A 26,344-nucleotide genomic window follows, 5' to 3' on the forward strand; every position below is an offset into this window, starting at 1 on the left:
AGTCCCTGGGTCCCTCCAGACACGTGGTCAGATGTTTGTCCAGCTTTCAGGACAAGTTTGAGCCTGAGGCAAAACCAGAAGGTCCGGCTGCCCCTGGCATTGGGCAGCTACCACGTTCCCAGTCACTCTTACCTTGCCATCACTTGATGAGAAGCAGACCTGGGAGCGGATGACGGTAGCTCTCCCGAATGTTAGTGATGCCTGGCAGGACCGAGCGACCTCACTCCCTCTCCAACATGAACTGCTAGGTTTTAGGAAAGCCCGTGGAGCTCCTGGCTGGCAGGCTGTGCTCTGGGAGGGAGAGAGGCAATCATTTCTCAGTCAGAGTGCCCTGACTGGCTGTATGGTCTGTCTGCCCTGGAGCACACCGTAAGGGCCAAGGGTTAGCAGGGTGCTGTTCTCCCTCAACGGCTTCTCCTCCGATGCTTATCACTGTTTTCTTACATTGTCTCTGGGGAATGGGGGGAGCAAAGCACGAGGAGAATCCCAAGAGGTTGTAATGTAGTTACATCACCATTAAGAATTCTACCAAAGCATCTGCTGTGTGAATTCTGAGCCTGAGAAGGTTGGGATCAAGATCATGAAACTTCCCCAACTAATCTGAAATTCCCAAACCAGCGAGCCTGGCCAGGCCATTCTTTATTTGTTTCTTTGTTTCCATCAGGTTAAATCAAATGCACTTCTTTATGGGACCAAACACTGTGCTATCCAGATGCTGGGCCAGTGAAATGCTTCCCTTCAGGCACAAGAGAAGTCCTAATGGCTTCACTGAGGCCACTCCCAGGCTTAGAGCGGCGCACAGGTTTGCTGGGCTGACCCGAAGAGCTGGGGCTCACAGGTTGCTTGTAGGAACACCTGGTTCCTAATGAGTGGCACTGTGAGGCTGAGCCTGGCAAAATGAACAGCAGCAAGCTGAGAAATAAAGGCACTTCTGTTCTAATTGTCACACCCAGCAAAAAAGAAGACCCCAGCATGTGTAAGATGCTCCTTCCCACACCAGATCCTGATAAAGAAGATCAGTCCTTTATCCTCCTGTCTCCAATCCACTCCTTCATGTGAAAAAAAACAACCTAACAGGAGAGGAGGGGCTTTGCATGCTCAAGATCTTACTTAACCAGCTGTTACCAGAGCATTTGCAGGGTACACAAAATCTCTTGCCTTTTGTGGCTGTTTTGAGAAGGAGCTGTTGGCTTTCTGATAAAACTCTGTGCCACTTAGGAAGAGAAACTCTGTGCTTTGAGGATGATGCACGCCTGATAAGAAAGATGCCTCACGCTGTTACCAATATTGACTTAGGAGAGACACGCAGGAAGCGTTGCATCAGACACAAACATTGTCACTGTCTGCATCTGAGAGAGAGCCGAAGAGTTCGCGGGGGCAGCGTGTGCAGCTCGGAGCTGCTCAGAGCCTTTCAGGGGATCGCTTTGCTGGCGTGCTCCCGGCAGCGCATGCTTGCTTCGGCTCCCCCTCCCCAGCCTGTTGCATTGGTTATAACACCTTGTGAAGGAAAAGGGTGCTGCCTTTCCAAAGTTAGATAACCAGCCCAGTTCTTTGCTGCCGGATTGGCTGCGAGAGGCCCTGTAAAACCTCGCTGGCCATCCGCCCGGCCCGGCCCAGCCCAACCCTGCGAGGCAGCGAGCTCTTTCCACAATTGGCCACTTCAGAGTGGGAGAGGGGGGGAGGTGAAGACAGCCGGGCAAAAAACTGCATCTCCGCCAGGCTGCTTCCTTTCCTCCTCCTTTTTCTTCTGAGCCGGAGCGGCCTGGCAAGCTCCCCCGGGTGCCTCCGAGCCCTCCTCGCGCAGCCCGGGCAAGCGGGGTGCAGCGTTGGCAGCCAGGCACCCGGCCCTGCCTCAGCGCTAGCCCAGGCCCAGGACAGGACATGTCAAGCTGCAACAGCCCCAGGGGCCCCGCTGCCCTGGACTTTCCAGAAGTCCTCAAGTCCCTGCTGGAGTATTCCTTACCCTGGACCAACAAGATGACAGGTAAGATTGAAGTAATGCGTGCTGGGGGCTCGGGATTGATTTCTCCTTCCCCTCCTTATGTTGTGAGAAGGGGTGTAGAAGATCTTGTTTGCTGTGAGCCCTTTCAAGGGTGTGTTTTCCCCAAGTATCCAAGTCAGATGGGTAGTTCTGGCACCGAGTGTGTTGTGCAGCGAGGAGGAAAAACAGCAGCAACAGATTAGTCAAAGAGTGCTGAGCTCTTGATCCTTTTAAATCTCCATGCTCAGCTACTTCTCGGAAACCCTCAAAGCTTTATGCACAGAGAAGGCTTGGGCACAAATCTCCGTGCTCACGTAGGAACAGCTTCCAGGATTGCCCTCCAGGTTGTCCCACAGTTAGTAACTGCTGAGCCTTTCAGATATTGTCTCTTCCCAGCTGCTGACTGTCTTTGCCGACTTTGTGCAAACTTTGTGTGTGATTCTGCAGTTGTTTATGAGGGGAAAGCTGGGGTAGGGAACACAGCAAGTGTTGTGTTTTCTTTTCGTGAGCACTTCTCTGCTCCTCAGCTTTCCCCATCTCTATTCAGCATCCTAGAAAACAAATGGAAAGGACCCAGGAGATTGTTCAGCCTGGGCTTCTGCTGGGCTGAACTCTTTACTGTTACTAGACTGATCACTTCTCTGTCCCTCAAAATGCCCACCACACAACTCGGGGGACTCCCTGGTTTTGGATAGGATGCCACATGCCCTTGGCAAGCTGATTTTTGGTTGCTGTGTGTCAATGTTCACTGCCAAGTGCGGGGAGGTGTGTGGGAACACCTCAGCTCAACGGGCTCATGTCTAGGCATGAGCGAGTTGAACTCACAAACATGCACCGGAGCTTGCTCTTGTGTAGGGAGCTGCTGCTGGGCCAAGCAGATGGCTCTGCAGTCGTGACGGGTTGGCATGATTTAGGAGGTGGGAGCAGAAAAGCCGGAGGCACTGTGTGGAGCAGGATCCTGCTCTTGCTTCAGGGTCAACGGGAGAAAAGGCTGATGCCGCAGCAGTTAAACATTTGTGGTTGGAAAGGCAGCTGCTTACCGCTGCGAGCCCTGTGGCACCCATACAGCTCCCTGTGGGGAAAGGGTTAAAAGGGCAAGGGGAGCTGCCATTACCCGCAAAGGGGCTCATTTTGTCACGTCCCTCCTGTGAGCTGGCTCTCTCTCCTTTGCTGAGACAGTGCCCATTAGCAGGTGTGTTTGTCTGTCACGCAGTATGAAGCTGTGTGTGGGGACCGGGGCATGTTCCCTGAGCTGACTGATACCCAGGTGGAAAGCAGCCCTGGCTGGGAGCAGGTGGGAATGTGGTGCAGAACCTTGCTGTGGCTAAGCTGAAGTTTGGCTGCCTCCCTGGGATCTCTGGTCTCCACAGCCAAGTGGATTGAATTAATCCAAGGGAGGAGTGCTGGCAAGATCTCTCTGTTTGGCTAGAGTTGGAGTGGGGGGAGCGGGTAGAGGGAAGATCAATGATTCGCAGGGGGAATAATGTAGTCTTGACTCAGTGTGGCTTATTTGGCAGCTATTTTGTGGCAGCTTTCTTCCCCACCGCCAGAACCACCCTGCCTCTCAGCGTCACCTCCCATAACCCTTAGAAATGTCCTCATTGTGCTGTCTCCCACCCCAAGGCCAGCGTTCCCATCACGACCCTGCTTCCCACAGAGCTCAGTTCTCTCCTCCTGGGCCTCCATCCCTACACACCACTCCTCTGGGTTTTCTGTGTCTCAGGCCTGTGTCTGAAATGTGTTCAACTATTCAAACTTCCCAGTGGGGCTTGCTGTATGTGTTTCCCCCTCCCTGTGCCCAGCACCGGGCTGCTTCTTGTTTGCCTCCCTGCTGCATCAGAGCTGGGCTGTTCTGCATCATCTGGCCCTGACAAGACTCCCAGCAGCAACAGCCAAGGCCACTGCATTCCTCTCCTCGTGTCTCATTGTCCTCCTCTCTTCCTTCTCATCTGCAAAACAAAATTGTAAACATCCAGGCAGACCCCAGCTTAACCAAGAAGGTACAGCTGATGGTGCAGTGCCCAACTTCCTGCAGGCGGTGGCCTGAGCCCCTAATCCCCAGAGGCAATGAGGAAAAGCTCTCAGAGCAGCCTCCCTCCTAGCTGGCAGGGCAGAGCTGATGCTCGAGCGGGGTGATGTGAGAAGGAACCCACAGGAATGTTCCCCAGAAACTCCCTCTCTCCCTCCTCTGCCTTTGGGCTGAGCAGCTAATGCTGCACAGGCTAAGCCCTCTCGGAGCAAAGTCTCAGCCCAGTGGTGGTGCAGAACAAACCTTAGCGCAGTGAAGTGTGGGTGGAAATGTGCTGGAGGAAGAATGTTGTCGATCCAAAGTGAAAAGCCCTGGAGTAAAGGCTGCTGAGTGGTTTTAATAACCTCCATTCATGTGAATGTTACCCAGCAAAGCAGCTGCCATTGAGATCCGCGGGGGGGATGTGCAGAGCCAGTTCCTTGAAGGAGAACTGTACTGAGACACAGTGTCATCCCCTGGGGCCTCCAGCATCAAGAACAATGGAACAAAGTGGCCCCAAGAGCCTTAACTGAAGGGGAAGCCTATGGCCTGTCCAGCTTTGGTTGGCTACCTCCCCACCTCTCCTGTTCCTAGAAGCTGCTCCTTCCTGACCTCACTGGGTTGTGTTTTCTGCCTACCACCTACCACGAGCCATTTTCCAGGCAGAAGCATCGCTGAGAGCCTGCTGCCCCTTGCCAAGCTGTGTGTGCCGCCTCTGCCATGTGTGGTCTGACATCTGTGTTTCATTGCCCTGCGTTGAAGTGGCATCTCCCTTTTCAGGCATGTGCTTTTTTTCCTTCTACTAAGCTCAGCTTGGCAAGGCAGAGGGAGTCTGAGGAAGGCAAGCAGCAGCCCTGGAGCACACTAGGCAGTGGAATATGACCCGTTCTGCATCCTTCCTGCAGCTGGATTTATCAGCCTCGATAAACGATGCATTAACCCATGCTGTCCTAGCCTGTATGAACAAGGTGGCCCTTTCCAAGCTTCCCACTGGGCAGCACATGCACAAAAGTTGCATCAGGAGTCCCACCCCTGTCCCAGCCTGCGTGAGAGGGGTGGCTGGCAGGCATGGCAGCTCCCTGCCTGCCCAGCTTGGATGGAGACACTCCCTGGTCTGCATTGCAGTAAGGCAAAGGGGGAAAGCACCTACCCCATGCAACTTCCAATCTTCAGACCTGATTATGTGTCACAAAGACTGTCAGGGTTTATTAGCAAGGATCAGGTCAAATTGTGCCTTGATGACCGAAATGAAATGTCTGAAGTTGGTGGAGGGGCCGAACCAAGAAGATGCCTGAGTGTATCTGCCTAGGAGGAAGAGGTCCCGTTTTTGCTGGCACTTGAGGGAGCACCTCTCTGCTGGGGCACCTGTGGTTCTGTCAGGTGGGGACAGGGCCATCCCAGGGAAGTTGTGTCCTTTCCCTTTTCCTTTCTCTCTTTCCATTTTCCTTTCCTTTCCCCTTTCCTTTCCTTTCCTTTCCTTTCCTTTCCTTTCCTTTCCTTTCCTTTCCTTTCCTTCTCCCTTTCCTTTCCTTTCCTTTCCTTTCCTTTCCTTTCCTTTCCTTTCCTTTCCTTTCCTTTCCTTTCCTTTCCTTTCCTTTCCTTTCCTTTCCTTTCCTTTCCTTCTCCCTTTCCTTCCCTTTCCTTCCCTTTCCTTCTCCCTTTCCTTCCCTTTCCTTTCCTTTCCTTTCCTTTCCTTTCCTTTCCTTTCCTTTCCTTTCCTTCTCCCTTTCCTTTCCCCTTTCCTTCCCCCCTCACAGCACTCTGCAGTAGTTCTGCTGTGGCCAGCCCTTCTGCAGCAAGAGGCAGTGGCTGCTGCCGGGGGAAGCCGGTGGCTGTAGCGCCTGTCACTCCCGCGAGCTTATTCATTCTGCAGGAGATGCTCCTCGGTGTCTCCTGTGCTCTTGGGGATCAGCTTGGCAGCGTTTTCTCCCTTTGTGCGTTCAGCAGCTTAAATCCCAGCATGGCACCTCTGCTGTTGCTGGAATGGGTTGCGGGGGGGGGGCAGGGGCAGGAATCGCTTCTGACCGTGAAACCTTGGAGCGCATCGGCCTGCGGGCCCCGCCGCCAGCCGCAGCGGAGCCCTGCGCACCGCCAGCCTTATGGAGGGCACGTCCGGCTCTTGGCGGGGAAGGGATCTGGGGATGCTAAACGAGGGTTCTTCAAGGAGCGGTTCGGGAGCGGCGGCTGCCGGCTCCCGCGATGCTCGCCGCGTTGACGCGCCGTCCGCGCCGGGGCTCCCCAGTTGGGTCCCGGTGCCGCACGGAGCAGCCTGCGGCGGAGGAAGGGCTCGCACGGCGGCGAACTGCGCGGAGCCGAGCGCCGGCGCGACCCCGCTTCCTTCGCCCCGCACGCCGCGCTCGGGCGGGCGCGCGCCCCGCGGCAGGCACAGCCGCTGCCGCTCCCCCGCCCCCGCGCTCCCCCGGCGGCGGTGACGCGGCGGCGCGGGGCGGGGCGCCGCATGCTAACGAGCCGCGCGGCCACGCCCCTGCACGTGCCCCGGCGGGCGGAGGGCGCGTGCCCGCGCCGGCCGCGGCGGGGCGGGGAGGGCGGGGCCCGGCCTCGCGGCGCCGCCCCCGGAGCGGCGCGGGCCAATGGGCGGCGCGGGGAGGGCGGGGCGGGCGGCGGCCGCCAGCGCGGGCCCGGCCCCGGCGCTCATGAATACCGAAGCACGCGCCAGGCGTTAGGCGGCCGCGCATGCGCCGTCGGCCTCTCGCCGCTCCGTCGGCTCCGCGCTCGTCGTTTATCGCCCAGGGGGTCCCGGGGAGCTGCCGCAGCCTGGCACCGGGCACGGCGGCCGCTGGCTACCGCTGACAGCCCGCCCGCCAGCCCGCGGGGAGCATGCCCGGCCGCGCCGCGCACCAGGAGGCGGCGGCGGCGGCGGCGGCGGGAGGACCAGAGCCCACTGCAGCCGGGGGCAGCGCGGGGGCCGCCGCGCAGCAGGAGCAGCGGGGCCTGGCGGGCTCCTTCCCGCTGGTGCTGAAGAAGCTGATGGAGAACCCGCCGCGGGAGGCGCGCCTGGGTGAGCGCGGGGGCGCGCACGGCGACGGCGGGAACGCGCGGCACCCTCCAGCTCTTTCCCCTTCCCCCCCCCTTGCCCCTAGTTCTCCTCCAGCCGCCTTCTCGCCCCGTGCCTCGGAGGGCGGGTCACGGCGGGCCTGGCTGCGGTGTGCGCGGGGGGGTGCGCTGGCAGCGGGGCCGCACGCCCGAGCCTGGCGCCCTCCCCCCGGTACGGCCCTTCTCTCCGCCCCTTTCCTCCGCCCTCGGCCGGCCCTGCCGAGCACGGGACCGCAGCCTGCCCGGCTCGGCAGGAAGCGCCCGGCCTCTCGGGGCGGCCGCCGCCGGGCCCGCCGGCTCCCCTCCTCCGGCGCACGGCGGTGGTGGTCGCAGCTCCCCGGAGAGCCGGTGCGACTGGAAGATAGAGCTGCCACCGCCGTCCTTTCGGGTGTATTTAGGTGCCTGCGCCAGACGGCGAAATAAAATGCTTCGGCTACGAGGTGGGGGTTGAAGCCAGGACGTGGCACGCTGGTTTTATTCCCTCAGCTACCTGAAGCCTCCCCTGCCTTCACACACGTAGTCAGGAGCAGCAGTGGGAAGGTTTCTAGGCTCCCTTGACCTTAGTTGCCGAAAAGTTACAGGGTGGCACGCGTGACCAGCAAATCCCACGCATAACCGGCAAATCTCTCCCAGGTTGGGTTCGGTCATAATCCCTAAGGGTGTGAGTGCCTGCCTGCACACGCAGCCCCGTGTAGGCTGGAGCTGCCTTTTTCCCACCGATTTATGCAGGCAGCAGCTGTGTAAATAGCAGTGCTGGTGCTTATAGCCTTTGCTTTTGTTTTTCCCTTCACCTGTCCGTATTTTCACCTTTCGGAGTACCAGTTTGCTTTTGAGGAAGGCTTGAGGCTGTAATGCCCGGTGTACTGGTGCATAATAAAATAAGTCTTTACATTGAGGAGTTTTGAGGTTGAGAATCAGTTTTGGAATATCAGATGATATCCAGAGTAGACCACAGCACAAACAAGGTTGGCAGGATTGTTCCCAGTGAGTCCTAGCTAAGATGTATTTACTTTGCCAAACATTGCATGGTACTGTGTCAATCTATCCATCTCGTGATTCTGGCAAATGTTTTTGTCTCCTTTCTCTTAAAAAAATAAAGATGTCAGCCTCTGATAAAGGCTTTGGTTATGTTGCTATGGTGCAGGATGCTGCAGTACAGAGAGTCTCGCATCTACAGCGTTGTGGGATCCTTGAAGATGTTTCTGCACCCAATATTTTTTAAAGGCGATAGCGCCAATTGAAGTTTGTGCGTGGAAAATATGATGGCAGCTGACTGGGCTATGGCAACTTGGTCTTAGGAGTGATTTTTTTCCTTGTGTCCACAGTCATGTGATCTGCCCTATGGAGATGTAAAATTTTCATGTGTTTTTTCCAGTAGTGCGTTTTTCTAAAATTAGAAACATTAGAGACTTTTCCTAGATGACCTCATGCCAGGTTGACAAGGTGGTCAGCTTGATTCTTCAAAGCTTGCCAGTGGGTCTGTTGCATCTCGGTTACCCTTCTCTGTCCATGCTGTGATGAAGTTCAAGTGGTTGTCATCCTTAAAATTCCTCCATAGATTTCTGTAGTCCGCCTTGTGCTGTTTCACTTCAAGCTTTGTGAAACTTGGTGCTTTCCATTTATTTTGATCTCTGGTGCTTTTCTTGTTTGCATGTTCTGGAGACAAAAGAAGGAACCTGTGTTAGCAAGTGGTTACTCTTAATTTGGCAAAAGACTTGTCAGTGGAATTGTGACTCAGCTGACTTCAGAGGATACTTGTTTTTCTCTTCCTTTACAGTATAATGACACAGCCAAAATGTTAAATAGTTACTAATTTACTTAATATAGTGGTGTGTTTTCAGCAAGCTTTCTGAGATAAGACCCTCTGCCTTTCTGTCTGGAATACCCGTTGACAAAAATCCAGTCCTGTGGGAGAAATGATGTCAACTAGCTGTAACGTCCATTTATAGTCTTCATGAGCTACCTGTGGGGTGTCCAACTGCTGTAGGTAATTTGACTACCCAGTATGCAAGCAGGCTTTCTAATCCTTCTGAGTCACAGAGGACATCCAGTTCCAACCAAATGCCATCATCTTGAACACCCTAATGTGTAGCAAGTATATCTGACTGACCTTGCTGTAAGTTGTTGTCACTGATGTTGGTAGGGACTAAATAAATAAAAAGAATCATCACAGAATGGCAGGGTTTGGAAGAGACCTTTAGAGATCATCCAGTCCAGGCCTCTGCTAAAGCAGGTTCCCCTCGATCAGGTCACACAGGAACGTGTCCAGGCAGCTCTTGAAGACCTCCAGAGCAGGAGACTCCACACCCTCCCTGGGCAGCCTGTGCCAGGGCTCCCTCACCTGAACAGTGAAACACTTCTTCTTTATGTTTAAGCAGAACTTTTTGTGTTCCAGCTTCTTTCCATCATCCCTTGTCCTGTCACAACAGAAAAAAAGTGATGCCCCAACCTCCTGACATCCACCATTTAGATACATGTAAATATTAATGAGATTCCCCCTCAGTCTCCTCTTCTCCAGGCTGAACAGCCCCAGTTCCCGCAGCCTCTCCTCATAAGAAAGATGCTCCGGTCCCCTGATCATCTTGGTGGCCCTGCGCTGGGCTCTCTCCAGCAGTTCCCTGTCCCTCTTGAGCTGAGGAGCCCAGAACTGGACACAGGACTCCAGATGAGGCCTCACTAGGGCAGAGTAGAGAGAGAGCAGAACCTTCCTTGACCTGCTGGACACACTCTTCTTGATGCACCCTGGAATGCCATTGGCCTTCCTGTGGGGTAAAGGAAGAGGATTAATTTTCTGGAGCAGGAGTGTAGGTGTCTCTCATTAATAACGTACTACTGCATACTCTCCAAAGGATGCTTTAATCACCAGTTGTGCTGCTGTGGTGGGAGGAATGCCTCAACAAACATCTCGGTAATGGGCATCATGAATACAGAACCCTGTAACCTGTCTTCTTTCGCTGTCACAAGTGGAACCAGAGATTTGTGGAGCAATCCACCTTGGTCTGCATGGTGTTCTCAGTATAATTTTTTTCATGAACGAGGGGAACTTTGTCAAAGAAGTGTTCTGTTTGTGACTGGGATAGAACTTGACAGTTGTGGTGTAAATGGCTTTTAGTCTGGGTTTGGCTGGTTTGTTGGGTTTGTTTCGTTGGGTTGGGGTTTTGTTTTTTTTTTTTTTTTTTTGAGGAAATACCAGGATGTGGGATAAAGCTCTTTCCAGGCAGCTGCTTCTGGCTAAACCAGCAGTATTTCCAACAGTTATGGAACTGGAACGCTCTGCCCAAATTACTTAGCATAAACTAGTGACCTCTCTGTTAACAGCAGATGTACAGCCTAGTTAGTAGGTCACAGCAGCAGCATGAGTGGGCTAAATCAGACACGAGCTATCAGCTGCAGAAGTACAGTCCAGATTTATCAGGGTGACCTTGAATCACTGCAAATGGAGCCTCTTAGGATACTGCAGCTCTGCTGTCAGGTAATACCTGTTTACACTGTAAATATCTTAAGAGAATTAATGTTTCGGGTCCTTGTGCTGGGGCAGGTGGAAACTTTCCCTTCAAGATTCAAGAAGTTAATTAGTGCTTCATTAGCTATTGTGTGCCCAGCAGGATGCTGGGCAGTAGAAATAAAGATTAAATGAATTGAAAGGAAGCCAGTGGGAAAATGTCAATGCAAAAATGATCACACAAAGGTTTTCTCTTTTTCTGCGTTACCTGCTGGGTGCCCATGTGCTTTAAACGTGTGTTAACTTCTGCTATTTTGATTTGTTTCAGGTATTGCTGTTAGAAGTGAAGGGAAAGAGACAGCATAGCTAAACAAAGACATCACTGGAGATGCAGTGCTTGTCCAGTTGCCAACACGTAGCAAAAGGACAAAAAAAATCAGATGGTCTTTTCATGTAAAGAAGGATCTAAGCTGGTGTGAGCCAGGGATGATAGCAAGAGGAAGTTGGAGGGACCACAGACTTTTTGGGTTACTGAAGTACAGCAGGGTGATGGTGCACATCTGAAAGGCATTAAAAGGCCTGAGAAGAGCCACATACTCCAACAGTATAGTCTTTTTGGCATCTACCTCCTGAAAAATATTTTTAAGCCTTATTTGGTCTACTAGTCACTTAAGTTTTCTTTTCTATTCTGTTGGAGCTGTTGTATTAGGTGTTGCAAATCAAAGGCATTGCTGGCCTGCATTAAAACTGGTAAAACTTACAATGGAATGCAGCTGTTTTCAAGAATAGATACTCTTTTTTTTTTTTCCACTCCTCATATTTGACTTGATAGTCACAAGGGGAATTTTTTTTGTATCACGTTGGTTATAAAAATGAAGTGATTTACAAAGAATTTGTTATCGTCGCTTGCATTTGTTTTGGTGATGTCTTTACTTGGATCCCCATTGCAAATCTGAGTTCAGTTGTGCTGAGCACTGTGTAAACCTTGTGGGAAAACATTCAACTGGTGAATCGGGGGTCCCCATTCTGGAGGAGTGTGCTTCAATAGTAAGTGAAATCATCCTCATGTAAAACTGAGTAGATGCCTTTTTTATTTTACTAGCTTCAAGCAGGAGCTGTTTAGAAGCACACAGTTTATTTGCAGTTTGACTGTTAACCTACATGGTTGCTTTGCCCAAGCAAAGGGTAGGAAAGTTGCAAAACACTCTGCAAAAAGGAGTTGATGGCAGGGATAGCAGTTTGGAGATGGCGGTTCAGAGGCAGCAGCGTGAAGTGGCAAGGGAGAAGGCCAGAACTACAAGCTTGTGTTAATAAAGCTCAGATCCCAAACCCACTGGTCTGGATTTACCATGTTCTTTAGGTACTTGCTGTCAGAGCTAAATCTTCGACTGGGAAGTGTTTTCTCAGCTGTTGAGTTTAAAATAGGTGTCTCCTTTTGTATAAGATGTTCAGAGCATGGTAGATTAAAATGATAATTTACTTTATATGGCAGCTCTGTTCTTTAAGCCATAAAAAGCTCTTTCAGTCCCAGTTCCACACCAGCTAAGGCAACAGCGGAAGGAGTGCCAGTTCTATCAGATTAGGTTTTATATAAATAGGCTTTTCTGATTTAGAAGCAAGTTTCACTCCCACTCCCACCCCCGATACAGAAAAATGCTCCTTTAGCATATTTTGTAGCCAGTCTAGAAAACCCTAATACCAAAGATTAGTACGTTTTGTCCAGCTAACCTGGGTGAATACTTGAGATCCAAACTGGTCCAGTGTGTCTGTCCCTCGAGTCCTTGTTCCATGGGAGGGAATATTTCTCAGCTTCCTTGGTAAGACCCAGTTTGCAGCTGGTTAGGGTATGATTGGCAATGGTTATTTTTGCCAGCAGTGCTGGCACAATACTGGCAATGCTAACAGTGCTTCTGCAATGCCTCCTTCAGTGCTGGTAGAGCTGCATGTCTACATGCAGAACTGGATCAGGAAAATGACTTGGATTTTCTTCTCTCTCTCTTTTTTTCCCCCCCCGACAGCTTATTTTTATCTTTTAAATTATGTAATTATTCCATAGCTTGAGTTTTCCGCTTGGATTCTGTCCTAGACGATTGTTAACATTTGGTAGCTATGAGGAAGATAGGAACAGCCATTTTTTTTCTGTAATATGTGCACTATAGCACACTACATGGAGAAAATGTCATCAGTCTTTTGTGTGTTAGGGGTGGAATGTGGGAGTGTGCCTTATTAGATTTTCTCCTCAAAGTGTGAAAATTGTATGCAGGTACTCTGAGCTATCTATAGTGAACAGCATTTGGAGCCATTGCTTACTGTGGACATGCTGAGTCATTTCAGAAAGAAGTGCTTCTAAAGTAGGTACATCCAGGTCTCTGGCATCCTGTGGACTAATTTTCAAACGTAGTCTGGAAACCCACATTCCTTTCTTGTTTGTATTTAGATTAGTTTTCTTCTGTGTCGTCTTTCTTTGTGCATGGAGTAATCTATTCTCCTTCCTTAGAGTTTTCTTAATGGCTTCACGTGCAGCCCTACTCATGGGGAACTCTCTTTCTCTGTCTTCCAAGATGAGCCTGTGAAAGCCAGGCTATTTTGCAGTGACTAGTTAACAATAAGCTGGATGCAGTATTGTATCACACACTGGTAAGTTTTCCCAGCAAAGATGCTGGTCTTCAGGGCTACTCAAATGTCTCTGGTCCGTTCATCACAGGGAGCTGGAGCGTTCCATGCTGAGTTACAATGAACATTGCCTTTCAACGTCTGGTTTTTCAGATCATGTTGTGAGGCAGAGCTATAGCTCACTGAATTTCCTTTCATGGGGATTTTGTTAGACTCTCAAACCTCGAGTCTTTCCTGTATTGCAGCTTGTACAGTGACCTACTTGTATCTTTCAGATAAAGAGAAGGAGAAGATAAAGCTTGAGGAAGATGAGACAGCAGCTGCCAGCACTATGGCAGTCTCGGCCTCCCTCATGCCACCCATTTGGGACAAAACTATTCCTTACGATGGCGAGTCTTTCCACCTGGAGTACATGGATCTGGATGAGTTCCTGCTGGAGAATGGAATTCCTTCCAGCCCTACTCACCTGGATTTGAACCAGAATCCACTCTTGCCTGTAGCTGAGTTGGAAGGAAAGGAGTCTGCCAGTGCTTCTACTGGTTCTCCTGCATCGTCTTCTTCCACTGCTGTTTACCAGCAATCTGAAGCAGCTTCCAGCACAGGTAGATGCAATAATGTGGGACTCTGAGGGATTTCTGTTCTCATATTGAAAGGTGCCTCTTTATATCAAAGAGGAGATGTTAGCTAACCTGTCAGGGTTAGCTGTGGCAGGTTAAGTAGCACAAACATATTCAATGTTAGAGCCTTAGCCCATGTGTCAATTCAGGAAGATGCTGCCCCTCCTCTTCTTCCTCTTTTCCCCATCCTGGAAAAAAATGAGTGTCTCACAGTGTGCAGTCTGTTTCTTTTTTGAAATTAGAGAAGCTTGACACACCAAGATAAAGTATTTGGTTTCTTGGTGTTGCCAATTTAGTGAGAAGCTGAACATCCTGAGGAAATAGTTTCTGAGGTTATTTTACAACAGAGTTGATGGTTTATGACAAGTGATTTATGCCACCTTGATGGCTTGGTCTGCTTGAGTTGGCTTATGCTAACTTAACGTACCTCAAATAACAGTGCTTAATAGAAAAACAATGAAGCAGCATTTTCATGCCAGCCTGTGAAATGTGAGAACAGACACTTGGAAAAGGCGTGTTAATGATGCAGTTTGAAGTTCTGTATTACTTTGAAGTGGGAATGGAGGAAGAAAGAAACAAAACTGTGCTTAAATGGTACCAGGAAACTTCTGCTCTTCATTTGTAGTATAGAGATCCTCTCTATTAGAGGATTAATCAGCTTGGCTTGCCCTATATTTGGAGTTTAAATATGATAGCCACTAAACCTTCACAGTACTAGTTTGTGAGCAGGCTTTACACATAGCATTTTGTTGAGGGCCTCTTCAGGGAGTCTGTGAGAGAATGGCAAAATGTGGAACTCCTTTGATAAGACATAGGGGGTGGCTTTTTTCTAGGCAGTATATGAAAAAGTTATTCATTGATCACTACTTCAATTTGCACTGTTGTTTGTAATTCGTGTGTATGAAGTTTGTAAGCAGTAGGTAAACATGGCAAAGTTCCTGTAGCATCAGACTGTAGGGGCATTTGTTTCCATGTGGCAAAGAAATAGAGTGCTGTTGCATTTGTAACAAACCCACCTTTATTTCCTTTTGTTAGGAAATAAAATTGTCAGACTATTGAAGGGCCCAGGAACCAGGGTCTTAGGGCAGGCTTGTTTCCATAAGGCTCTTCATGGTACAAAGTTCAGACTGGCACAAGTTTCTCACGTCTTACTGCTGTGGAAGGTGCTTCTTAAGTGCACAAAGCGTGTAAGTTTTGCTGAGGAAGTATTAGCTTTTGTCTCACCTCTCTCTACTCATGTCCATTAGCCTGACATATGTTCCCAGTTTGTATTACGAACTGGGCCATGTAGCTTCTCTCTGTACCAGCAGCTGTGCAGAACCAAGCACCTTAGGGAAATACCAAATACTGCTATTGATCCCACTCACAGTGGGCAGAACTGTGAAAGAGATGCCTAAGGTTGGCTCTACCCAAATAGATGTACCCAAGTTGGCTTCTTAGTTAATTCTCTTCGTCCTGCTGAATGTATTGTAACTTCTCCTGTTGTTGCCAGAGTCCCCACCACAAAATGAGAGAAATACTCCCAGCCCCATTGATCCTGACTGCGTAGAAGTTGAGGTGAATTTTAACCCTGACCCTGCTGATTTAGTGCTGTCCAGTGTGCCTGGTGGTGAGCTCTTCAATCCTCGCAAACACAAGTTTACTGAAGAGGACCTGAAACCACAGCCAATGATTAAAAAAGCCAAGAAGGTTTTTGTCCCAGATGAGCAAAAGGTAACAGATTTATTGCTGAAAACTTCTCTAGGCCTTGATCAAAGTTTCTGACTCTGTCCAAACATTTTGACCTATAATGTGCTTATACCTATGTGGTTGGGCAGAAGCACTACCAGGAATAGAACTGTCAAGTCAACTGCTGTTCTTGCTATTTTGCTGGTTTGGTGTCATGAGATAATTACTGGGCAGGAGCAACTTAAGATACTGTACACAGAAATTAGAAGAACTATCAAGTCACACCCACATCAACTCCTCTCTTCATGGCCATTGTATATATTTAGAATCATAGAATCATTTTGGCTGGAAGAGACCTTTGAGATCATCAAGTCCAGCCTTTGTCCCAGCCCTATCAGCCACCAGACCATTTCCCTAAGTGTAACATCCACCTGTTGCTTAGACACCTCCAGGGATGGTGACTCTACCACCTCCCTGGGCAGCCCGTTCCAAAGCCTGACAACCCTTGCAGTAAATAAATTTCTTCTCATATCCAGCCTGAACCTCCCCTGGCACAACTTGAGGCTGTTTCCTCTTGTTCTATTGCTTGTTACTAGGGAGAACAGATCAACCTCCACCTCACTACAGCTCCCTTTCAAGTAGTTGTAGAGAGCGAGAAGGTCTCCCCTGAGCTGCCTTTTCTCCAGGCTAAACAGCCCCACATCCCTCAGCTGTTCCTCATATGAGACGGGCTCCAAATCCTTTGCTAGCTTGGTAGCCTGCTTCTGTAACCTCTCCAGCACCTCAATGTCCTTCATGTAGAGAGAGGCCCAAAACTGGACACAGTATTTAAGACCTCACCAAAACCAAGCACAGGGGAATGGTCACCTCCCTGCTCCTGCTGACAACATTGTTTCTGATTTGCGCAGCATTGTGTGGGATCGGGCTTTAAGTAGCCAAAACAAGGGGAAAAGGTAGTTTTCTGTGGAAGTTCATTCCCAAATTGAAACTAAGTAAAGGTAGCATTATGGTCATGCTGCTTCATAGTAGCAAAGTCTCTTAATCTCCCTATTTCTATCAGTGCGCTTGGTTTGTCCTAAAGGCTTGTGTAGGGATGCAGTGTTACATTACTGTGTTGCCTGCCTTTTGGTGTCGGGGCCTTGCAAACCAATGAGAGAAATTCTTCAATATAGCAGTCAGCGAGAACGTTGTTATAGAACAAAGAGGGGTCTGTTTGATCCAGTTGTCAAGTTGGCATCTTTTGTTTGGGGTTTTCTTTTCTTTTCCTTTTTGCTACAGGATGAAAAGTACTGGACAAGGCGAAAGAAGAACAACGTGGCAGCCAAGCGCTCCCGTGATGCTCGGCGGCTAAAGGAGAACCAGATCACCATCCGGGCAGCCTTTCTTGAGAAAGAGAACACAGCCCTGAGGACGGAGGTCGCAGAGCTGCGCAAGGAAGTGGGACGATGCAAGAACATAGTTTCTAAATACGAGACCAGATACGGACCCTTGTAAGCACACCCCTTTTCCTTGTTAGGGCTCCTTGTTTTAGCCTCTTAGACTTCTCTACCTTCTGTAGAGACTCACAGGAAGGAAAGTTTGTGGAGGCTTTGCCATTTTGCATCTACAAAAAAAAAAAACCCAACCAAACAACCCAACCCTGTTTCTGTTGACACAACTTGTTTGGGCTCTTTCCTGATCATTATGTTGCCCAGAATCTTAGTGTCTGTATTTACAACTTTGTTTTTAACACTGATAGAGCATTTTCTGATATCATGCAATAGAACAGATTTACCCGTCCAGAGGAATAGATGTGGATCTCTCCTGACTGGACGGGGCTTTTGCTGTCTGTTCTAATCTGTATTTTAAGTAGAGAAAGAGCCTAGGAGACTCTCCATGCTTTTAATTTTTTCCCCCTGTTGAAACTCCTGCTCTTTTTCTCGCTGACCATCCTGCCCACCCCCAGCAGTCAACTTTTGCAACATAGTTTTAAGAAACATTTAGATGTTGCTGGGCAGCATCATGAAATTGTTTCCTTTCCCATTCAGGGGCACTAGAAAGTACCTGTTGTATAGAACTCTGTTCCTGTTGAAGAGGAATAGGGGAGCATTTAGAACAGGAAGGCAGGAAAATATTCAGTCTCTTATAAAAACTAAGGTGTCTCGAGGTTAATGCACGAGTGTTACGCAGACCAGAGTCAGCGCAGTGTTGATTAAAATACTGCTCAAACGTCTTGGTAGGTTCTAATCCTGGGTAACTTTCAGAAACCAAGGAGAGGGAATAGTAGGGGATCTCTCCTTTTACAGGTGTGGATGAAATAACTTGCTGTGTGTTTAGACACCACCCTTCCTTTTCTTTCCTTAGCAGGACTTCCCTCTTGAACTGCTGATAAAGCAGCATGTTACACTTAACTGAGAATTAAAGGAGATTTAGGAAAAGAGGTGAGGCTGAACCTTGAGTCCAGTTAAGGAATTTCCAGTACCTTACGCTTTGGAAGAAGGGTTTTTTTTTTTGTTGTGGTTTTTTCAAGAAGTAAACAAGCCACTGTTGCTTTACTGCACCTTACCTCTTGTACAAGAGCTTGAGAAAGAGCTTTGGTCCTTTGCCTCGTGAACGCTCTATGGAACAAGCTACACCCACTTTAAACACGAACAGTTTACCTCACTGTCTCCTGTGTAGCAGCGTATCTGGTCTCTCCATGCCTGCTGGTTCTCTCTCCAGCATGTTTCCTGTTACAAAATTAGCACACAAGGCTTGCCCTCTTGGAAATTATCCATTCTCAGCACCAAGCACTGCTTCAACAGTATGTGGTGTTAAGAGAAAAATTGTGTTGTGTGTGATATTGGGACCTTCTACACGACTTACAGCTGCAAGAAACCAGAAGCTTTAAACAGAAGTATACATCTAGAAGTCCTCTTAACGTAAGAGAAGCTCTCTTAAGATAGTGGCTGTGTCAGAACTCTTAGGCTACACTTCCTGGGCTAATATTTATGTTAGGGACTAAATGTGGGATAGAAGATGCTTAGGCTAGTTTCCAGCCCCTCTATTGAAATCTGAAAAGTATATTAAAAAAAAAAAGCACAGGGATTTCTTTTCTATACTAAAGACTTCTTGCCTAGCTTATCTTTTAAACTTAAAGTGGAAATTGCTGTGAGTTTAGACCACTTGTGTGCTGACTTCCTAGGGAAAGTAGATAAGCAGGCTAGTCCAGAACGCTTAAAGGAATTGTGTGCTTTAAACTATCCCCCCTCCTCCCTCTGTTACACTCTTAATTTGACTAAAGTGGTTCTGGATGCAGTGTTGGTCTAGCTTCTTTCAAACTGTCACCCTTTCAGCAGGGGTTTTTCTTTCACAGGGTGGTGTGTGGTGGTGATGGTGGGAAGTTATGTTACAAATAAATTGTCACACTTAACACTTTGCTTTGTTTAAAGTGACTTATCTGATTCCGAGTGATGCAACTTTAAAGACTTTTAAAAACAAAGAAACTAAAAAGCACACATGAATCGCCAGTCTTCAGAGTGAGCAGTGAAATCTATGAGGTGTCCCAACACAAACAACTGACGATGACCCTGCCTGCCTGCTTGCCTGCAAGTACCCCATCTGAACTACCCAGGGCTGGGCATGATGAAAAGTGCAAAGTCTCCTTAATTCTGTATATGGCTTTCTTATCTGTCTTTCTCACTGTAACTATGAACTACAATAAGCTTACTTATTGGGGTTTTGTCAAGACACTCAAAGTTTGTGTCTCAAAGTCTGTTGACAGCCTGTGTGAATAGTGACTGTTTTGGCACTCGAGTGGAGAAAATAGGGAGCTTTAAATGAAAGTGTGTATGTGTGTGTGTGTGTGTGTGTGTATATTAAGAACTGCTGTATTTTAAGGCTGTTCACTGCAGTAGAATGAATTTTATTTAATACTGCAGCTCACTTCTGGAACAGTGTAGCATCTTGTGGAGTACTGTGAGTGCAGAATTAAAGACACCAGGAAAACAGCAGTCTGATGTGTGAGACTTCCAGCGCAGGAGAATAGAGCAGATGTAGTGAAACAATTCAGAGAGCACCACAGTGTGCCATACAAAGAGCAGTAGCAAACGACCCATGTAAAACACTTTGCTTTCCTGCCTCACAGCTGCACTGCTGTAACCTGCCTTTTTCTTCTGTTTCTTTTATGAGGCTTGCTTCCTTTTACGGTATCTTGCTGAAACAAGATCTGTTCTTCTCTTAACAATTTAGCAGTTGTGGAAAAGGTGCTAGTCTGAGCTGCTGACCCTCATGTCTTTTATCAGTCTCAAACGACCAAATGAACAATATTAGCTCCAGCAAAACAGTGGCTATTAGCTGCCATATTACAGTTTTGTGTCTCTTTGCCTACGTGAGAGCTGTGGTGGTGCAAAAGGTTGCTTTGTTCATCTGTCTTATAAAACTCAAACAGCCAATGGTTTCCCACAACGTGCAGCTTAAATATTGAGACCCATGTGCTGGTGTGGGAGAGCAGAGGAAAGCTTGGACAGATTGCAGGGATGTTTATTTTGTGTAGAAGAGGGAGGAAGTAGGTGGAAGTTCTTTTGTAGGAGTTTCATCAGCATAACAAGAATCGGAATCTGCTTTTATATTAAGGAAGCTTAAGAGCTGGGTTTGCGTGGGGAGGAGAAGAGTACTAAATTTCTGGAAAAGTAGTACAGGGCCATGCTTGTAGCCAAAATGGAGCTTGTAAAACAGGAGTGTATTCATGCCTAGATGTTGATAAACAGAATACACCTCAAGAAAAAGAATCTTGCAAGCTTTCAGAAGCACAAGTGCTGAAACTGAGGCATAGCTAGTCACCAGCAAAGCTCAACCCTATCGTATTGAACAAGTGTTTTATTTTGACTTGGCATTTACCCAAGAGATTCCACCCTAAATTTGAGCAGAAAGACCAAAAAAAAGGTGCAAAGAAGCAGCTAATGTTGTAAACTTCATTTAAAAACGTGATAAAAATCTCAAAACTAAACTGTTTTTTTGAAGGCATAACCTTTGTAAAGAGCACATGCATTAAGTGCAGTTATTGACTTACCATTTTTAGTCTTCTGATGTCAAGGAAAAGCTTTGAACTTTTGCTGGTGAGAACAGTATACTCACTAATCTATTATTGTAATTTGAGGTTCTAAAGCTCTGAGATAATCTTGAGGTATTCTCTTTAAAGAGATTAATAGCTCCACGTTGCTGAAATGTCAGCATATATCTCTATCAAGTATTGCTGATTTGGACTGATCCTTCTGGTATGTGCTGTGTCTTATTGTTTTATTTGAGTGATAAAGGCCAAACCATGGATTTATTATTTTTTTAAAACCAAAAAACAACAACAAAACAAACAACCCCGAGAGCATGTAAATGCAGCAAATCTTTGCATTTATCACTTCTTAATTTTCAGTTAGCTGTGAATGGCTATTCTTGAGAGTTCTGTTTAAACCACAAAGCTAAAGGGTATTAGCTCTGAGGAAGGAGTCCTTCGTTGGAGTGTTTCTGTCTTACTGCTTTAGGAATATCTTTTAGATACTTAGGTGTTGTATACAGGATTTGATCTTGCAGTATGTTACTCTATTTTAACAGCAAAATATTCAGCGAGTGAGATCAGTATCTGCAATTTTATTGACTCTTTCTGTTGTATTAAAAGCTTACACAGTGCAAACGTAAGAGTGAATGTTCATTAGATCTTTCTTTCAGAGAAGACTGTTAGCAAACTCTTGTGCTTCCCTGTAGGACAGTGCAAATTTGCACACTCTGTGATTCATGTGTCTACAGGTTGCAAAACTGGAAAATTGCACTTTAGGGTTAGTGCAGCTTTGCTTTTATAGTTGGAGAGATTTCTTTCTTCTTTTTTATCAAGGAGCAACATCTTTAAAGATAAGATAGTAGCTATTTAAAGGCATGTAGGTATTGCCAGGCAAAAAATAATCGTGTGCAATGTCAAGTTCCTTTCTCAGTTTTTGCAGTCTCAGGAAGTTAAGCTCCTTGCTTTGGAGCTCTCTGCTCCTCTCAGAACGATTAACTGTATGCTCTTGTTTATTAGGATGACAATCTTGTCCATGAGTGACAACTTGGGTACGTTTTCATAGCAGTCCTAAGGCAGCCAATATTCTGTTGGCTCAATTTGAATATGCCGAATTGACACTGTTGGAGTCAGAAGTTCTCTACCATTGGAACGGGCTCTGTAGAGGCCATAAGTGTGCCTGATGCCAACATACCCCATTCCAGCCATAAAGGGACCATCTCCATGGGGAGAAAATAAAGGGAGCTCACATCTTTGGCATCGCTGTGGGAATTGCCAGTAAAGGGAGCTGGTTTTGACACAGCTGTACATTCGTTAGAAAGTGGATTGAAACTAAACGGCCATTTCACAGTACTAACTTCGAACATATATAAACTGTTGGTGAGATCTATGGGCAACAAGTGTTGTCTTATTCTACAGAGGAAACACTCTGAATAAATGAGGTGAAACATTTCACACAGCATTGCTTTAATACATGGCCTTTTAATCTACACATAGTTCTATCTCCTTAACGATAATATGGGTTTGTATTTTAAAATTCCCTAGAAGCTTAATCTTTCACCTGTTGCCAAGATCTGCTCCCACTGAAGCCAGGAACAAAGATCTCATTAACTCCCACAGGAAAAAGTCTTTACTGTCACATGGTTATGGTAAAGTTTGAGCAAGCACTGGGGACACGGTTATCTTTGCTTTACTCTGGAGCATTCTATGCTGGGATCAGGTGGGTGTATCTCAGATTGCAGGTGCAATATTGGTAGACTGGTCCTATCACTTCTTCATTTACACAGTTAGTGGTAGTTTTGCTATTCAACTAAGATGAATTCTGCTTTCTTTTTTTTTTATCCCCTGCCCTGCATGGACAGGGTGAACAAGATAGTGTACTCTAAACTTGTGCTGGGAGAAGAAATGTGGTGTTGTTTTGGATTTTTTGTTTTTAAAAAGGTGAATGTGGCTTTTTGCAGTTCTTCTAGTAACGTTTTATATCTTTCCTGACAAGTCTTCGTATCTCTGCTGCGCTGTTTGAAAGCCCAAGGCATCCTAGCTGTAGAAATTGCTTTCAGCGTTATCTGCAGGACTGCTAGTACTTGCACCTAATTCATTTCAAGTTGGGAGGTGCAGTGGAAAGCCAGCAGCTTTGGGAATACTGTAATAAAACCACTTGTGTGGAGAAATGTTTTTTGTGTAGACAGCAGAAACAGTGGACTTGCACAGAAGAATATACTGCTGCTTCAGCCTTGTAAGCCTCCTCAGCGTGAGAGGGCCCTGTTCCTTGTGATCAGATGCCTTCCATTTTAGCAAGAGTCGAGGTATCTCAGACCTTTGCAAAATCCACATAGGCTTTTGTTCACTCTTAGGCTTTTAGCTGCTAAGCACAAGATAAGAAATGCACATTTATCTTAATGCATAAATCTCCTGGTTTTGGCAACCTACATTGAAATCTATAAACAGCAAATAACATTTGTTAATACTATTGTTTTGCCCGAGCAGCGCTACAAGACACTAGCTGGCTTTCTAGATGTTCAGAGCATTACTCTGGTCTGTCTGTCTGCCACTGTGGCACGGTGAAGATAGATAAACTCACAATGAAAGACTGGGGGAAAGGTAGAAAGAATAGGCTTAACTAAAGTTCTGTGGAGGTGCTAACATAATGCTAATTGAGAAATTGCAGTGATTTAATTCTTGATAATTCAGATTTGTCATATGGGGTGTAATTTATTAGTCTGATAGAACGCTGTCCCCTAGCAAGTCACTTTTGGAATGTAACCTTCCTAAAGTTTAAACAGCTACAAGGGAGGGGGAATCCTTTGAGGAAGTCACATGTGTAGATAGATGTAGATACTGGACAAGGAAAGCAGGAACAGAAGAGTAACATGATAGTCTGACTTGAGCGAGATTGCTAAAACTCAAGCCTCACTGTTTACAATTTCAGGCCAATTTGGATCCCCACAGTATAGCATCATATGGAAGGTAATATAGTCATTTAGGTTTTGGGAATCTCCTTGATCTCATTTCCACAGTCCAGAGGAAACTGAAAGGAACATATAGATAAGGGAGGAGAGTTACTGCAGGAAGGCGCATGACAAAATAGCAGTTTCTTTAACTTAAGTGTGCTTGGAACCTGACTTGCTGATGGTGCTCCATCATGAGGAATTTACTATCTGAGGCCCCAATATTTGAAGGCCTCAATTCTGCCGTCATTTCTGCGTGGGGTGAGCCCTGTATCCATAGACAGCCACGTGGGCTTCACAGGATCTCTACTTGAACGTGAAGCTCTGCCCAGGCAGTCAGCTGCAGAATTGCGTCCTTAACGCACCATCGGTTGTAGTTACAAGGCTGTTGATATCAAGTGTAATTTGGGTGCCTGTTACATAGCCAAAACCCTCGTTACTTCTTTTTGACAACTAAGGCATGAGCAGAAGCCCTTTGCTGTACAACATCTGTAATTAAGAAAAAAAAAATAGTAAAAAAAGAAAAAAAAAAGTACTTGACATACGTCTAGTAAATTAAGGCATGTGATTTTTGGTCTGTGGGTCTCAACAAACTTTGCTCGTGTACCTACCTGCCTGAATGTTTTCTTAGATCTGCAGCTATGTCTCGGTGAGAAGGTCTGGTGGGATTTGTTTTCCTGAGGGGGCACAGTAGCAGCTGTCGTCCGTCCCGCCGCGGGTGACCGACCGCTTGCTACGGGCCGGGATCGTGGGTGGACGCGTCCTCTGCACTTTTGCCTGAAGTTGTCTGAAATATGGTGATTAACATGACTATTGGAATACTGTATTTTGTATAACTTAGAACGTGTAAATACACTTTTAAAACTAATCTGTTCTATGAAGTAATAAATAAGTGCTTCCATTGTAATATCTGAATATTGTTAATGCTTCATGTAGCTTGATTTGGGGTTATTTTTTCCTAGAGAACTACAGAAATCAAAACAAAGATTGATGTTGTGGAATTCTAGTCTAGTTGTGATGCTTTCTATCAACAAAGATGTTTTAAAAATAATAACGAGCTACTTAAGCAGAGAAACTGAGAATTTGAGGGAATCGATTCTCTTCCAGTCTTTCTTTAATGACAGTCACCAGTTCCATTCGTAACTCTTCCCATCCCATTAGCTGGACAGTTGATTTGTGGTTTGCAAGTAGCGTTTGGAAAGTGACGATATTAAATTCTTCATGAAGCTTAGTGTTTGAGGGAAACTAAAGTTTTCAGGTTTGGGTTATTGGTTTGGTTTTTTTTAAACTGTTCTCTCTTTTTAGCTCAAACAGACCGTTCTCTACCCTCCAGCCAGACTGCAGCAAGTTGCCATGAAACAGTGAGTGACTGTTACCAGAGCTCATTGGTAACCTAGATAGTCTACATCTCTATTCTCTTAGGTGCATAGATGACACAGGTATCCCATTGTGGGGAGGAGAGAAAGTGGTTAATGACTTGAGGTTTTGCTGAGTGTATGTTCATTGGGTGCTGCACAGCTGGAACTTTGATCAGCTTTCATGACCTTTTCTATCTCATGTCAAAAGGAAAATATAAAACAGTGGAGTGAGAGTCATGAGCAGTCTGCTAGGAAACAGAAACTCTTGGGTTTTGAGGAGAGGAGATGAATCCATCAGCCTTCATCTAAAGAGATTAGCTTGTGATGACACTTTCTCCAGCCATGAGGTAACTTCTTTGTCTTTCATGCTGTACTGGAGCAGTTTCCTCTCTGGTAACAGCTGTGTCTGCAGTGTTCCATAAATTACAGTGTCACAGCATCTTTTGTAATGGGCAGAGATGGTGGCATCTCTTTTCTTCTTCTTTTTTTTCCTCCCCTCTCAGTGTCTCTGGGCTGTAAAATAGCTATGAAACAGCAAAGTATATGTGCAAGTGACTCAGAAAACTCTGTTCCTGTAAAGCTTTTTCAGACACATACGATTCGTAACTAAATAGTTTGAGGAAACTCCTATCTGCTACATTTGACCTGAAGTTCTGTTGCCTCTTGGATAAAAGTGGGGTTTTTTTGGCTTCAGATGTGACACTGATCTGTCCCGTTCACTCGGTGGGATGGATGATAAATCTGCACAGTATTTATATAAGATATAATTCTGATGTTAGTTTTACTGTGTGTTAAGTTGTTTAATCTCTGGGATATCTACTCCTTGAGGTTGTCTATATAATTCCTGTAAATGTAACTGCTTTTTGAGGCAGTCCATCAAGTGCATTTGAGATCATCCTGACTGAAAGATTCTATAGAAATGAAAAGAAATAATAAAGATTAAAGAGCTGGGTAAAACTGTATTGCCATAAATGGTTTTAATTTATATATTAATCTTTTGTCCCAAACTGCTTATTTTGTACATAAACCTACACACTCCTGGCAGCTGATGGGTGAAAAATAAAGGTGCTTATACAGCAATCTAATGAGGAAAGGGCATTTCACTGTTGCAGAGTTGGTATTATTTTATATTTCCATTTATTACACTTTTTAAAATGTATAAACTACAGATTTGAATTCTCAAAGTCTTCAGCTTGGATTTTGTGAGTAGTTTAAATCCTCTCACCTCTCTGCTCGTAACTGGTTTTTAAGAAAAAGAAAAGCTTTTGTTTAAAATGTAAAATTTTGACTGTATTAAATTCTGTTAGTACCCTCCATTTTTAAGAAATAAAATGTATATTCCACTATGCTGAGATCCAGTAATTTTGTTCTCTAGGTAGCATGCCATGAGCTGTAACAGCTCAACTGCCAGCATTACACCTGCAGTTTGCGTTGAAGTTCGTTGAAGTTTGAAGATTGATCAGCTGATCGCCTTTTAGGATTAAGTTCTTTCTGTGCATATCCTATGTGTTAACTGTTAGGTGCTGGGAACAGGTGTACGAGTCCCCACTTGTACTTTCTGGTTTAATTGATTTTTAAGTAACTTGCCAAGGGTTTGCATTTGTCCTGTAGTGACTCTGGGTTGAGATTTTTCAGGTAAGGGGAGAAATC

The 26,344-nt window shown here is 46.6% G+C and overlaps 1 protein-coding gene across 2 annotated transcripts; it reads left to right on the top strand.

Annotated features, from left to right (window-relative positions):
* The first annotated feature begins 1,687 nt into the window (after positions 1-1,687).
* Positions 1,688-26,040, top strand: TEF (TEF transcription factor, PAR bZIP family member). 2 transcript variants are annotated; one of them, XM_062013216.1, is made up of 5 exons: positions 1,688-1,984; positions 13,374-13,700; positions 15,208-15,428; positions 16,662-16,873; positions 18,794-26,040. In XM_062013216.1, exons 1-5 carry the CDS (start codon positions 1,882-1,884, stop codon positions 18,813-18,815), a joined length of 885 nt encoding a protein of 294 aa, XP_061869200.1. In that variant the 5' UTR covers positions 1,688-1,881; the 3' UTR covers positions 18,816-26,040. The 2 variants fall into 2 exon arrangements, with proteins under 2 accessions (XP_061869200.1, XP_061869193.1); XM_062013209.1 differs by lacking the exon at positions 1,688-1,984 and adding an exon at positions 6,692-7,008.
* Positions 26,041-26,344: the final 304 nt, after the last annotated feature.

The sequence above is a fragment of the Colius striatus genome, chromosome 1 (genome assembly GCF_028858725.1).
Source record: "Colius striatus isolate bColStr4 chromosome 1, bColStr4.1.hap1, whole genome shotgun sequence".
In the NCBI taxonomy this organism is placed as follows: Eukaryota; Metazoa; Chordata; class Aves; order Coliiformes; family Coliidae; genus Colius; species Colius striatus.

Coding starts and splice junctions, on each gene's coding strand:
- TEF (XM_062013209.1), top strand. CDS start 6,828: ATGCCCGGCCGCGCCGCGCACCAGGAGGCGGCGGCGGCGGCGGCGGCG. Junction 7,009..13,373: donor GCCGCGGGAGGCGCGCCTGG/GTGAGCGCGGGG, acceptor TGTATCTTTCAG/ATAAAGAGAAGGAGAAGATA. Junction 15,429..16,661: donor TTGTCCCAGATGAGCAAAAG/GTAACAGATTTA, acceptor TTTTTGCTACAG/GATGAAAAGTACTGGACAAG.